The 16,261-nt window shown below is 40.8% G+C and overlaps 1 protein-coding gene across 1 annotated transcript in view; it reads right to left on the bottom strand.

The window, feature by feature from the left end:
* Positions 1-13,484, bottom strand: part of MOXD1 (monooxygenase DBH like 1) — an 82,644-nt gene extending 69,160 nt beyond the window's left edge. Inside the window, exon 1 of the mRNA XM_084889583.1 lies at positions 13,190-13,484. Coding sequence (XP_084745709.1) covers positions 13,190-13,453 — 264 coding nt within the window. The 5' untranslated portion in view covers positions 13,454-13,484. The remainder of the gene's footprint in view (positions 1-13,189) is intronic.
* Between the last annotated feature and the right edge of the window lie 2,777 nt (positions 13,485-16,261).

Genomic DNA, 16,261 nt, shown 5'->3' with positions numbered 1-16,261 from the left:
ATGGTCTACAATCAAACACAGTCTTAAGGAAGTTCATATTATACAATAAAAAATGGCATATTGGCAAACCTTAGAAGAAAAATTAAGTGAGGCAAGAAAAGAGAAAAAAAGCCAGGTCCCAAATTTCTTATCATTCAACTATTATTGCTTGGAGGAAGAAAAGAAGTAGGAGAAGGAGGGGAAGAAGGGAAAAGAAAGAGGAAAAGAAAATAAGTTACTCAAAGACCTGTCAATCTTGAAAATCCTCATGCAAACTGGCTAAACCTTCAAAAGATGTTTAGTGAGTTAAGAGTTTCCTGACAGTGTGACAAAGGGATAAAGTTAGTCAAATAAATCATTAAGTGGAATAGTTATTTGTAACTAACATCCTGTAAGATGAAAAAATAGAGAATGCATTGACTATACAACATCAACCAACTAAGAGTTTGAATATTGATAACATCACCTATAAATTTATATTCACAAAACCATACTGGTACTTATAAAATATATATTTTTTAATTTCCCAAGTCATTTTTACTGATTTTCACCTTTAGACTTAGAACTGAATGGTGTCTCTCACCCCTACTTTCAGTCCCATTTAGCGAATGGACCCAGATGCATCTCTACTGTAAACCCATGGTGAAGGCCATTCCTCTGCTAGCTTCCGATAGTGCTTGACACTCCAGGACTTTTCAAATAAAAATAGGAACTTGATCACAGTGAACTCTCATTGTCATGACACAACAGCTATTATAAAAATCCAATTGAATGATATATCTATTAAATCTATTGTATATTTTATAAATATCACATAAAACACTGACAAATAAAAGTAGGATCCAATAAAGTGTCATTAAAAACAAACTCTGAAGGCAAGAGCATTGAGGAGGAGTTGGAAAGTCATGATTCTGTAGGGGGTTTGTAAGAGTTTAAGAATAAAAATATGAAGATACGTTAATTATGTAAATATAAAAGCTGGTACATAGAATCCCTTCTTCTTTGTACTTATTCAGTTGTAATGTTCTGTGAAGTGGAATGTGAAGTAATATTACCCGAGATCAATGGCTTTTATGTGGAGGTCAATCATTCCAATACAAATATCTGCATTAAGATCAGCTTCAGTATGAATCATCATTAAGATAGTTTTGTTGTTATTATGGATTATCACATCAATTAAAAAGTATAAATACTGTTTGTACTTTTTAAAGATAAACTATTACCTATTACCCTTGAAAATCTGAGTTAATAATTAAAATCTGGCAATAAAGTTAGTCTATAGTTATGTCATAAAAAATTTTTACTCCTGAAACATGTTCTCACAGGATATTTTTTTTTCTTTTGAACATTTCATGCTTTGAAAAAATTATGAAATATATCATTAAGGTTTCAAACTGCTGGGTGGCAACTGTAAAGTCGGCATTAGCAGAAGCTGGCATTTATCATTAAGCATGAGAGCCCTACTGCTGGCTGCCACTTTCCAGCTAACACAACAGCCCCCCAAAAGCTAGCTTTTATATTCTACAAGATTGCTATGACCTCTTGTTAAAAAAAACATGACTGCACAGATGTTAAATGATTCTCACTCATTGTCAGTCTTTTTTTCTCTCTCTTGAATACAATCTCTGTAACAGAAGAGAGCTTTGACTGGTGCTATGTTAAACAGGATAAAGTGAAAACTCAATGGTGTAATAAAAGATAGGAATAAACTGCTGGTCAGCCCAGAGAACTGAATGTAAGCACAGCTGCGGGGAAAACCTTGAGAAAAATGTTGCCATCTGTCATCATTTTCTTCAACAGGTGCTTGCAGTTTTTCTTCTTTTTCTGCCTCTCAAAAGCCTGTTCCTTCAAACATTTGCTTGTAATAGCAATTTCTATAAGTATCATGGTGATTACATAATATTGATAGTAAAGTGATAAATATTTTTGTGGTAGAGGGAATCTTTGGTCCTAAAATATTATAAAACTGTAAACAAACTAGATACCAGTAAACAATCTTCAGAATGTCAAGAGCAACTGGTTTGAATAAGTTATTTATTCCCTAATCTTAGAAATGTGAACAAAATGTCAGAATGGAAGGGGTTTGCCTCCTAAAACCACTTCTAATAAAACTGATCAGTTAAACAGCTCTCAGAATGCCAAAATCTGAGCACTGTTAGCGTGTGTGCCCTGCAGGGGCCCACCTGAGCAATCTATTTGTTCTGTAAGTGCCACCTTTGAAAATACCCGTCCTTAATTCTCTCCCACAATCATCTCATCTTCATTTTATTATAACTTGATACTGTTCTAAAATTATAGAAGTATCAGACACACAGTGAAAAATTAAAATTTGACTCTTTAACAGTAAAGTTCAATAAAAAAGTAACTTCAGACCTTACTATTGAAATACCTTTGTCCTATCCCATCACCATAATTTTTAGAAAATTTTAGATGACATCTCTTAATTGTCTATGACCAGTTTACGCAAGGAATAAATTTTTGAGAAGAAAGCTCTTTTCTTCCTTCATCACTCCGTCCCTCTTCTTTCTTCCAACACATATTTTATTGAGTGACTACTATTCCTCAGCCTGTTTTGTAAGGCTAAAGGCATGATTGTACAGTATAGTAGACAAAGTCCCTACCATAATAAAACGTATTATTCAGTCGGGGGAGCGTGCAGGTTAAAAACAAGACAGTTTCACAGCTTCTAATGTCTTCCCTTCTATAAATTTATTGAATAACCTAAAAGCATGAATGTGGAGTAAGATTATTTTCAGCATCACACTCAAGTTGGAAGATAACCTGAAGGCTACCTAAATCCTAGTTCCCACCAAAGGAGGATTTCTCTCAAAAACATTTCTTTTTTTTAAATATATATTTTATTGTTTGTTTACCGAGAGGAAGGGCTAGGAAGAGATGATCAAAGTACTTAATGCCTTCAGTGACAAAGCTTATAAACCTACACTCTCACAAAGCAAATCCTTTAAGTCAGAAATGTATTTCTCATATAAAGCTAATATCTTCTACCCATTTATGTATATTAACTGGGTCTTTTTTCTTCCTTCTAGGCTTGGGGAAGACTGTCCACTCTTTCAAACAATCATCGTGTTTTTCCTAATTGTCATTTCTCCAGGTACAACATTACCAGCCTTTTCCCATTACTCTTGTACCTAATTTCCAGATATTTCAACCACCCTGGTAACCCCTGTATAGACATCTCCTGTTCACACACACATCCTTTAAAAATGTTATTCTAGAAGGTTTCTTCTAGTGTGATTAACCTGGTACAGAATCAATATTATCAGTATTATAATATCAATATTACTTCCCTTGATATAAGAAGTAGAGTTTGCAGGCTAATATTTCATCTCTGGGTTTACAAAGCATATCTTTTGACTTTAAAATGAACTAATAGCTATTTCTTTTTCATATAAAAATGAATTCAAATTAAGTCCAATTTTACACTTTTTGTGCATACACAACCATTTTAAACCAAATATTTAATTTTATTTGAATTCTCATTGAACTTTTTTTTTAATATATTCTATTGATTTTTTACAGAGAGGAAGAGAGAGAGATAGAGAGCTAGAAACATCGATGAGAGAGAATCATCGATCAGCTGCCTCCCGCACACCCCGCACTGGGGATGTGCCCGCAACCAAGGTATATGCCCCTGACCGGAATCAAACCTGGGACCCTTCAATCCGCAGACCGACGCTCTATCCACTGAGCCAAACCGGTTTAAGTTCTCATTGAACTTTTAACCTAGTTTCCTTTCATTATTTTCAAATATTATTTTCTTTTTTAGTCCTCATTCTGTAGCCTAATGTAGCCAAGTTGTTATCAACATATTTTGGGTATGCATGTTTAAATACCTATGATTGTAACTAATTCAACTTTATTAGTCCATCTTCTATAAGGACATAATAAGAAACCCTGATAATTACCTATCATTAGATGCATCATTTATTTACTACCCAAATGATTGGCCCCGCAAATCAAATGCAAAAGAAAGTGCAATCTTGTCAGTATAACCTATGATTACTGAAACTCTCTAGTTGTTAGAGATTGCAAAGTGCTCACAAACCAATTGCTTAAAGTTTGTCCTCAAATTTCCCCCCAAATTTCTATCAATCTCCCCCATCTATACATTTAACAGACACCTTTTCCCGTGTTGAAAAGCTGGAACACTTCTGAGGACATGTAATCTTCTGACAACATTTTACTAAGGGATTCATTATATCGTATCTTGTATTTATTGAGTACTTTCAATGTGCCAATATTTCATTTATTTTATTTTATTTATTCCTCACAAAACCCCCATGCATGATGTTACATTATCTCTCCAGTTATTGTATAACTGGAACTACACAGGGAATATAGTCAATATTATTGTAATAACTTTGGTCATTGATAGCTTTTAGATCTTTGGTGATTGCATCATAAGGAATATATGTGTTGAATTACTATGTTGTACACCTGAAACTAATATAACATTGTATGTCAACTACACTTTAATAAGTAAGTAAGTAAAACGGGCAAGAGGGTCAAGTTTAAAACAACAAAACCATGCATTAGATATCATGATTCCCTTCTTCATAAAGGAAACTTAGCGAGGTTAAGGAATTTGCTGAGAGCAACATAATGAATGAGCAGCACGCTGTGCTGGGATTTCAACAAGGACCTCCTGCTTTTAACCGCTTAGCAGTTATCCAGCAGGTGTTTGGGGGGGACCTACCAAGCACATGGACTTGTTCCTGGTACCTCGGAAGATGTGGCAGCCATCAACTTGTAAAAAAATACTAATTACATGCCGCTTCTGCTGTTTTGCCTCTTTCTCCCTCCTGCAACTATAGCTGTGGGCACTTCACTGCTTATTACTAACCTTTAGAGAATGTGGGAAGGGAAAGGCTAGGTGTTTATATAACTGGTGAAACACTTGAGAATTTTTTCCCCCCAAATACAAATGGAGTCCATTTTGTTATTGTTAATTCTAATAAAAGATTTTAGAGCAGAACACTTTTCTTGGCTCAAATACAGGCTGAGAATTATCTGGGACATCCCTTTGTTAATGTTCCACTGATACCTTGTGATCATATATGACATATATTTTAGCCTTGGTGTAGGCAATATTCCTGTTGCTTAGATAGTCAGCAGCACAACTGACTAAAGGTGTGCAAGAATGGTAGAGGGCTGGGAGGAGGAGAGAAATTTCTGGTTCAGCCTATTTTGAAATACATCACTATCCACAGCTCTTCCATCGCTACTCATTTATGTAGAATTATCAATCAATTCATTAAACTCATCTCACAATTATTTCCATTCCAGGGAAACCACTTTATTTTTGTTTTTACAAAATAATCTTAAATACCAAATGTGAGCTCTTGCTTCAAACATCACATGGTCTCTCTAGCTTGCTTTGCATGGAGTCCTGCTTTGGATCTCCGTGCCCCAGGCCTGGGATCTTCCAAGCTTCTCCACGTGGCCCACAAAGGAATCACCTTACTCCTACCAAAGAGCCTGACCACACAAGGTCAGTAGTTCCTGGACTTGTATGTACACTAGAATCATTGGAGAAACTTACAAATATATTAATGTCTGTGTCCTCCCCCGCACCAAGAGATTGTGATTTAATTGGCATGGGGAAGAGAAAGGATTTTCCAGACATTAAAAAAGTTAGAAAGACACCAAGTGATTCTAATGTGAAGACAGATTTCAGAATGCCTGACATAGAAAGTTATCAGTTATCAGTTTTTCCCAGTTATCAGTTCACCGTTAGCTCTGACTACCCATCACCAGACTTTAATCTGCCACAGCATCAATCTGCGTTGGCCTTGACCAAAGGTATCCAAAGTACCAGGAGGCCTAGCTTCTATAGAGTTTTATCTACCATGAGTTTCCTTGTATGAGTGAGTTTCAGTGCATGGACTTTGCCAGGGGAGGGGGGAAAAAACTAGCAATTTATTTTTATCTAAGAAACTAATATTTGAAAATTTTAGTTTAACAACTGCCTCAAAGATGGAAATCTTCCCCCAGACACATGTGGTTTTGTTGGTCTAGCGTCTCAAAATCTATAAGCTCTCTAAGATTATGGAAGATGAGAAAGAACACAGGGTAGAAGAGAAAAACATTCACACCTAGTATTAAAAACGTCTATAAAATCACCAAGTCTCTAGATCAAAGCTTGGAAGACTCTCGCTGAGCTTACTAAACATTTGTGTAACAATGCCACAGAAATAGAAAAAGAGAGCTCATGCGGTTCAGACACATTTGAAAAGTATTAATTATATTTCCTCCAGGTAGGCAGTTTCCTATATTCAAGGTCTGCTGAGTTCTTTGATGCCATTGCCAGACAATCTTCTGCATCGTATATAGCATTTTGAATTGTAAACACTATGATTAATCTTGAAAATAACCTTAAAAACTTGGGATACTTATTTTCCTTCATGTTTTGTTTATAAGCACCTTATCTGAAATAGCCACACTGGCCCTTAACATATCACCCTATTCTGATTCTTGGCACAGCACTTATTACTTTCTGATATTTTTGTTGCCCATTTATTTATTTGTTTACCCCTACCCTCTACCAATATATAAGCTCCACAATACCACTAACTTCATCTCACTCAATGCTATGTCTACAGCACCTAGAACTTGTTCAATAAACATTCAGTAAATATTGATGAAATAAATGAATGAGCATTCCAACATTCATTGTCTATAGGTGAGTACTTTACTGAAATAGCAAAAGGCACAAAGCTGTGTGACCTAGAAGCTAAGGATTATACATCTACAGAATAGAAAATATAAGACATCACAAGGCTACTGTGAGAATTACATGAGATAACATACTTTAAGGACTTACCATCATGTTTGGTTGGTTACATTAAGAACTCAATGATGAAAAATCATATCATAGAAATGTACACTATGACATTTATAGTGAAACAAAAATATCAAAAATACTATGATTTTTGTAACCAATCTGTTTAAAAATATATTTTACTACACATGTTCTTTCACTATTCAGGAGGAAAACTGGGATATGTTATTTTGTCAGCTACAGTTTCCTTGCTGTAAAAACATCAAGCTGGAACTCAGTGGGCAACAAGCCATTTACTTAATAGCTTCCCCAAACTTGGTTCTGTCACCTTTAAAATGGGAGGGAGGTCACTGGGAGATTTGAGGGTAATATTTGATGTAACTCCAATCAACCAAACTCTGAGCTCTTGATAGGCATAGAATCTTACTAACAAAAGCCTAGGTGGTCCTCACGCCATCACGCTGTGGTGCCCTCATGCTGTCACAAGATGGCTGTGCACAAAGCAGAGGTGGGGCCTGGTGGCTGTTCTGGCCTATCTCTTTGGGGCAATCAATTGCAGGGTTCGCACGCTATGAGAGGGTACAGGCCAGGCTGGGGGACCCGCCCCAACTCTGAGTACATGAATGTTGTGCATCAGGCCTCTAGTAAATACATAAAGCATCAATATTTTACCTGTAAAAGCAAGAACTGTTTGAAGGTTTTCTCATAATTTTTGCTTACATTAGATCAATAAGAAGACTTCAATAGTAAACTAAATTGGTCTATTCATTATTTGTATAGCACTCAGCTATATAATTCCAAATTCAGAATTAGCAAAAATCAACTACTTGAAATTATTTTGCAAAATTCTCTACTTAATGTGCAATACCGTCCTTAGGAGTAGCTTTTGTGTTTTTTGTCGACTCTAGAATTTAACAAGTTACAAAGACATGGGTTTGGAAAAGGCTTCTTGGAGAAAAATTTTTTCTTCTTAAATGTTCTGTATTGATTATTGTTTTAAAGTTACAATAAACAGCATTGTGTGGCATCTGCATGCAGGTGTTTTTTGTTTTTTTAACACACGGATCAAACCTTTCCAGAAACATGATGATGTATAATGAATTCGTCCCTTTTGCCAGCAACTTTATTTTAATGGGGCTCTATTACAAATGATGAATCAATAAACTACCATTTACTTTCTTTGAAGTGGAATCTTGCATCTCCTTTCAAGAATTCAAAAATTGCCGTTGGTTGCCTGAAGCCCTGAACTCTGCCAGTCAATGCAGGTGCATTGTTCCCTTGGCTCTCAGGTCTGGGGGTGTCCTCGGGCTGGCATGAAAGCATCTGCTCTGCCAGGGAGAACCACACACTAAAGACTATCACCCTGTGTCAAGCATTACTCTAGCCATGTGTCCATATTACTAATGCACAAAACACGACATGGGAGAAGTCCCTTCCTCACCTGGCTGTTTGGGGGGGCATAATCCAAAGACTTAAAAGTAACTCTTTACAAAGCCCCCCCAACCCCCCACCCCTCCACCCCCCAGCTGTGGCAGGGTTGCACACTCTCTTCATCTTTCCCTACCGCTTTTCAATTTGCTTTCGAAACACTTCTTTGTTGCCCTTGGCTGGGGCGCACTTAAAAGAAGCATGCCGTTAATCACAAAGAGTGCTCACTGTTGTCTGTGATTTCAAATCGGTTTCAAGCACTTCCTCAGCCCCTCAGTGAACAGCCGGGCAGCAATTACCCTGCTGCTGAATGCAGACTTACTTCTCAGCACAGAGAGGCTTCAGTGTGAGACGCAGCCAACAAGCAAGGCTGTAACAAATGATGACACATATTTCGGCCTCCATGCCGATGTACAACCCCCACCCCCCCCAAAGGAAGAGTGAATCAATTTCTGTGCAAATTCAATAGCACATCCGACAATGCTGCCCTCTTCTCTAACTCGCACAAACTGGGCATTCATCAGCCCAGGTCACTTGCCTCACATGGGGACTTGCAGTTGCTAAGTGGCTCCGGTGGGTGGGATTGCTCCGTGTCAAAGAGGGGCAAAGTACACGGAAAGGACACCATCCATCAGGGAAGGGAGCACTGAGTTAACTCATTGAGACAAAATCGTGAGGTTTTCAAGAGCTAGTGCCAAAAGAAGGTCCGCTTTCTCCCCCAACCCGCCCCTCTGGCAATTCTGTGAAAGATGGTGCAGAAAGAGACCTCAGCAGCAGCCCAGGAGCAACATTTCCCCAAGTGGAAGCTGCTCCAGAACAATTTATCTGATGGTGTACACTAAGACAGGCTTCGCTTCACAACCACATTTCTCTCTTCTCTTCCCCATTCTGATAGGACCGGGTTATGATATACCATTTCAGGAAATATCTCCAGACAGGATCTGAGTGTTTCAAAATGGGCAGGGCAAATTCTCATGTCTCCTCTCTGGGGATAGTTAAGTCCATTGCCCTTTAAGGGATTTACTAAAGCTGGGTTTTCATCCCACCATCCCACAAACAAATATCACACTGCCCTCTGGAGGTAGTCTCATTGGGTGATTGGCAACCATGGAACTAGATGGGTTGTGGAGATTCAGAACTCATTTGAGGGTTGGGGGGTGGGGTGAGCCGAAGGGGTATGGAACAGAAGGACAATGGAGAAATTATCAACTGTCCACTAATTTCTTATAGTAGTGGAGTAGTGTGTGGGCGGGAGGAAGGCGGGGGAGAGGCAGAGAGAGAGAAATATGCAAAGGAAAGAAAGTGAATAAGTAAACATTGTCTCCAAATCTCCACAGTGTGAAGAGAGTCCATGCATGTAGACAGGTGGCAAGTCTGTAGAATGGGTGTGGGGGAATGTCTATCCCAAAGATGGCCACACTTCTATGTTTCATCCCCATGTGATCTCCATACAACGTGATGTTGAGGTAGAGTCTCGGTCCCCTCTTGCATCCTGTAGGACAGTGACTACAGCAGAAGACACTCTACAGCACTCAAAGAGTAAGTTGAAAAGGCTGTAGAGTTTCCACAGGGCCTGTTGGGATGCTCACTCTTGTGACCCAGCCCCTGTGCTCACACTGCAGATCTGTGAGCAAAGTAAGGGTTATCCTTGGATTAAGCCAGTATTTTAGGGTGGTCTGTTATACACCAGTAAATAATCAAAACAATAGGTGAGGGCCCCTCTGATAATGGACAGAATGTGTGCTTGGATCAGAATAAACCTGGCCTGAAAGGAAATGGAACCCACCTCTTTGCCTCTCATGGAATCTCCTAATTGAGGCTGATTCTTTATTAATATTAGCCTTTTTCTTGTGGTCGCAGACTAAGTTGTCCACAGGATCTATCTGAATGGAAATCATGTATGCATATGAACATTGCATGGTGCTTTGTACAAACTTGAATTGTGGCCAGTATTTAGCAGTCAGACGATTTTAATGCACAGACACACAGTTAAATTTATGTCTTGTCTCAAAAAAAAAAAAAAAAAAAAAAATCCAGTAGAACTGGCAATACTTCATTTCCATTCACACATAACAGTAATTCACTTGCAAAAACTCTGGTTTCCTCAATCACTTCTACTCTGTGGCATTACATCCTGCTTGTTCCACTCAAGCCCATCACTCTTCCACATTTGCTCTCTAACCTCTATAGGCATTTGGATTTGTAACATCTAGTTAGCCAACAATTCTTTACCTGGTTGGTTGGAACTTATTCTTATGCAGTTACCATTCCACTGAAAAGAAGTTAAAATAATCAGAAAAATAAGATTCAGAATAATAAAAGAACAAAACAAAATCTAAAAGTCAAGTCTGTAAAACTTGAGAGCATGGCCCTGGCTGTGTTGCTCAATGGGTTGCGAGTTGTTCCATGGACCAAAAGGTTGCTGGTTTGATTCCCAGTTAGGCACATCCCCGGATTGCTGATTCAATCCCTGGTCAAGGTGTGTACAGGAAGCAACTAACAATGTCTCTCTCTCTCTCTCTCTCTCATCAAGTTTAAAAAGCATATTTAAAAAAAATTAAGGATAAAATCAAATAAGCCACAGGGGAGGTGACTGGGATGTCATCTTAGGTTATCATACAGCCTGCTACCATCTCCCACTACCAGGAGCTGCTGCACACGCAAAGATGCCCCAAAAGCTGGTGCTTTAGTATCATTGTTTCACATAAAGTCTGTTCTTCCTGGAAGTAATATTACACAAAATCCAAAGTCTACTATTGGAATCGCATATATTATGATTAGGAACACTATTCACCTCGGGTATAGTCACAGAGAATACCCTTATCACATGCATGAAGACTCTCAAATAATTTATACAGAGTAGATTTAATGCCAACTGTTGGAAAATGGAATCACCCAGCTTGGTCTTTAATGTCTTTAATTTTATTACAAGTTTTTAATAAAATTGTCTTTGAATTTAATTGATTAGCATAATTTTGTTGTAACTTATATGTCCTAAAATGATTAGGTTGTTTAAGAAAATGAAATAGTAAAAAATGTCAGGCAACTAACAAAATTATCTTTATTCATGAAAATAAGGATTTTTTCCCCCTCTTAGGAATAAAAATGGAGGGGAAAATCCTATTTCTTGCTCATTAAATATATTGGAAAAGTGTTCATTTTAAGGTTTATCTCATAGTGATAAGTATTCACTAATTATTTTAAGTAAAGTTCTATGGTTCAAAATCAACCTAAATAGCACTTAATTAATTCTTATGCAATCTTTATAAAAGAACCACCAGCAGTGTGAAAATACTCTTTAGTTTAACAAAGTCTACGCTTGTGGTGGGCCCATTATGGCATGTTGAAACAGGATTCTACTCCTGGCCTGGTGTTTAATATCTAATTGAGTGGGTTTTCTAGAAATGCTACTCATTTGAGAAAAACAATATCAAGTTATCTTTGATAGCACACCCTGTTTTATGATATTAACTTAGTAAGATTTACTATGTCCCCCTGGATGCAAGAATAATTAAGGGGCATTTAACCCTTACCGCCCTGAAAAAACAACACAACATAAAGCTCTTTATATCGGGTACTATCTATCTACTCCCATTATAAGAGAGTTAAGTTATTCAGCTAGTGAGGTCTGTGTTTGGGGTCAAATTTGTGGTTTACAAATTTAATGTCTGAGATGCTGCAGCAGAAGAAAATTTATACATCAATGACTTCAACAGAGTGCAGTCCTCATAAAACTTTATTTTATTGGAGTTGTAGAGTACTTAGTTTGGGGAGAAAGAATTAATTTATGGGGGGAAATTTAGAGAAGAGGGTGGTTATGAAGTTTTAATTGCTATCATTTTCTTTATTTCCGGCCAATGTGAGTATCTCAGTGCCAGAATTAGGGTTCACATTTGATGGCATGTCCTTCAGAACATTGCAGAAATCAAACTTAGAAGCCAGGAAAACGATTCTTGAGAAATGCACATTGAAATTTATGTGGTGCGTTGAATTTTAACATCCTCAAAGCCTAAAACAATGCCAACACAATCTGGAGTTTTTATCCGAATCAAGGAACTTTTAGCAAAAGGGCAGGCTCTCTGGATAAACTTTGATAAGTAACAACGGGTGTATTTCCACTACGCTGTTAGGTCACCATCGAAAAATGTCCAAATGTTGGTCAAGATTAAATAAACAAAGATTTCCAGAGAACCTCTCACTGCGTCCTCACTCTGGTCATCTCACAGTTCTCTCCTCTTGTTTATAAAGACATCAATGAATAGACAACGGCTCCCCTGAGGCTCTTTGGAAACAATCAGCCAGTTGTCAAATTAGCTCTATTAGCTACTTAAGTAAGCGAAAAAGTTCTGCCTCTTCACAGGGGATTTTGCCTGGGGCTCTAGGTTCTGCAGATCTTTAGAAGCAGCTCTCAGACTAGCAATATCCTAAGGGATCATCCCTCTGAAGAAGTAGCTGGCACCTCGCCTGGGATTTCCCAAATAGCCCCGATTTGGGAAGTTCTCTCAGACACCCCGACCCCCAGGCAGCAAGCCAGCCAAGGGCTTCAAACTCTCTGCCCCCCCAACCCTGAGAGCCGTCAGTTAAGTCCCCAACGCCGGGTCCCCTCTCCTAGAGGGGGACCGCGGCAGGTGGCAGGTGGCAAGAGCAGGTCCACTCCGCTGGGTGCTGAGGACAGGGAGGTGTTCAGAAGCCGAGAACTGCCTGGAGCAACCTGTGCTCAGCTTCGCGGGGCGAAAGCTGGGAGCGGGGCGCGGGCACCGGGGCGCGGGGCGCGAGGGGGCGCGGGGCGCGGGCTTGGGCTCCGGGGTGCGGGTGCGGGAGCTGATGGCCACGGAGAGCGTGCGTGGGGCTGCGCGGCCGTCCCGGTGGCCGGTGGTGGTGGGTCCTGGCACCCGCGCCCGCTCTGGGGTTGGGACGGGACGGGACGGGGATCGGGAGGCGCGCTGACCCGGCGGGGCTGGGGAAGGAAGGGGCGCTTACCTGGAGGTAGGGTCGCCCCTGGGCCACCCCGCCCACCACGATGTCTGCCGCGGCCATGGCCCCGGTGGGCGAGAAGCCGAAACCCACGTAGCCGGCCGTGCGCACCTCGAGGCGGAAGGCGAGCCGGGCGTCCCGCGGGCCCCAGCTCAGCCAGTACTTGCCCTCCGAGTCCAGGGCCGTGAGGTGCGGGAAGGTCCGGCCCGAGCCCCCCGCGGCCGCGCCGGGGAGCAGCGCCCACAGCAGGAGTAGCCACCGGCCGCACATCCTCCGCGCTCCGTCCTGCAGGCACCTGGGCTCCGCCGACTGGCGAACGGGCGGAGGAGGCGGGAGGGTGGCGGCCGCCGTGCGCCCGGCCTGGGACCGCCCTCCGCCCGCGCCCCCCGCCCCCCGCCCGGGGAGGGGCAGCACCCGCGCTCCCTCCCGGCCGTCGGGCCGGGTCCTGCCGGCTCTCGCCTTGTCTCTCCCTGGCCACCAGGCCACCTGCAGCCCCGTACCCCGATGATGGGGTCCCCGAGGTCTGGATTTGGTGGGAAGGGAAAGCGCGGGCGTCCTGGAAGGAGAGGAGGAGGCAGAGGGAGAGGAGGAGGTAATGCTCGCTCAGGGACGTGGGGCCAAGGGAGAGGAGGAGGGGGTGTCCCTATTGAACGCCTTTCTATCCATTGCTGTTGACTTTCAGGAGCCATTGTACCCAGCCAAGGTGACCCTACCCAGAGGAGGGACAGGACTCGCCTCCAGTTCATTTCCCTCGCCCTTTCACCCTGCTGGGGCCCCATGTCCCAGGAAAGTCTTGTTCTTGACCTCAGTGCTCAGCATCCTGATGCTTGCGTTCCACCCGGGTTCGGTGGATGGGTTATTCTGCCTGACTACTTTGCCATCTGCAGAGTAGGTCGTGATTAAAGCACCATTTGGCAGTTAGATGTTAATTTGAAATTTCTCTTTCCTGCTGTTTCAAGTTCTGGCCTTCGTGGTGTTTATCAAAAAAAGTGTTTTTGCCTCTACCTTTGACCACAGCGGTCCTGTCTTCAGAAGGCTAATTGCTCAACGTGGTAAGCATCAATTACCTCTACTTATACTCTGCCATGTTTCCAAAATAGTCCCAAAGTGGCTTACAAAAATACAATATACAAAATGGAAAAATAATATGAGAGGATAGATGAAAAAAAAAATGTGGGCAAGAAGAATACTGCAAATATGCACCATTTACTCTGGGCTCAGAGGCTCCACACACACCACCTATACTTTTCATTTTCTTCAAGACATCTTTCAGTGGATTCTTTTTTTTTTTCTCTCTCTCTCTCTCTCTTTCTCTCTCTCTTGTTTTCTGTTTCCATTTTTTCCCCCACCCCATAACTTTCCCAGCATGGATTAACACTGTGTTATCCCAAAGATTCCAGCATATTTGAGTGTCTGGAAGACAACAATCAAGTGGATCTGCTTACCAGGAAGTTCCAAGAGTTACCAAGGGGTTTAGTTTTAGCCAGGGACAATAGGCCAACATCAGAGAAGAGTGATGTTGAAATCTTGGGAAAGGGCAAGAAACAAGAGTCTGGGAAGCCTTGAAAGAATGGAGGCATTGAGAATATGAACTATCAATAACCCACCGGGCCCACTGGACAGACATTAGGACAGCAGCATCAATTGCTGCAACCTAAGAGCTACAACCTTAGAACTGAGTGTCTGCAGGTTCCAGGGACTCTATTGCTGGCTCCAGCCATGAAGAAAAGAATAAAGAGAGAGAAACAAATGGTGGACATGGAGGTCAAGAAGAATGCTCACCATGGAGGGGGGGTCGGGGGGAGAGCAGGATTTTAGGGAATTAAGTTACTCCGAAGTGGTCAAAGGTGAACTTCTTGTTTTGTGACCCTACTTTTGTTCTTAGCAGAGTAGCCTGGAACACATGGCCAGATCTGCTTCCCGGGGCTCCTTATGCGAATCCCAAATTTACATCTAGACTCTACCCTCATTTACTGTTCAAGTTTCGCCTTCTTATGTCCTTCACCCATTGCCCTCCAGAGCATGACAACTACTTTGAGAATTCTTAAAGGAGGGTCCTGCTCTTTCATTCCCATCACTGCGCCTTTTCAGATTGTGCTCTCTGTCAGGACTGCCTCTTCTCCCCTCTGTTCTTTGAAGTATTTTCCCTTCCTCCTCACACCCTTCCAGGTGGCTCCTGTGGAAGGGTCTGTCTTCAGTGTCTGTCTGTGTGCTCCTTTCCCTCCAGTAGACTCTTTAGGTCAGGAACAGCTTCCGGTTCTGTGTTTTAAACCCTTTGTCAAGACCAGGGACCAGTATGCAAGAGAGGCTTAATAACAGTTGTAGGAAGACTGAATGCATTTCCTGAACCTTCTGGAAGAAGAGGGTTATGGAGAGAAATCTTGGCTCCCAGATATGATTGAATATTCTTTTCTGCATTTGTATGAGGCAAAAAATATGAAAGAAGATGATATATAAAGTTACAAAAGAGAAAGTTGTGATGGTTTTTATTCTTTCTTTAGGAAAAATTAGGTCGTTGAGCGTGAAGGGATTGTCTTTTGTTATTCTATGACTGGAATTGCATCTAAAATACCCTGAGTGCTCAAGAAATATTAAAATTATATAATCGTTTTAAGAACTGGTCAACAAACAGACTATTATTAGCATAATTCATACTCAAGAGACACACTCTGTTTTGGTTTAAATTACCTCAGTAAATGAAAACAAAAGAACATGTTTTCCAAATATGCTTTATAAGCAGCCTGGCTTCCCTAGGTCAAAACCAACTCCCCACTCAATTGCATGGTGGTCTCAGTTTCCCAATTTGAAGTTAATTTCCATATAACTGCTTTGTCTTAAATCTGTAAAGAAAGCATAGATCCATTAAAAGCTTTGGGTACAATGAGGGGGAAAAGGGAGACAGGTGTAATAATTTCAATAATAAAAAACTTTTTTTAAAAAAAGCTTGGAGTATATAGCAGAGAAAAGAAATCAGTGGTAAGGGTTTTCAATTTTTTTTTTTTTAACAAACATTGCTGCTTGTTAAAGAAATTGATTTTTAAGTATGAATAAAAAAGTAAACTAAAAAAAAAAAAATCA

This window comes from Pipistrellus hanaki (genome assembly GCF_964339955.1).
Source record: "Pipistrellus hanaki genome assembly, chromosome: 7".
Taxonomy (NCBI): domain Eukaryota; kingdom Metazoa; phylum Chordata; class Mammalia; order Chiroptera; family Vespertilionidae; genus Pipistrellus; species Pipistrellus hanaki.
This window is presented reverse-complemented; position numbering and strand designations above follow the sequence as displayed.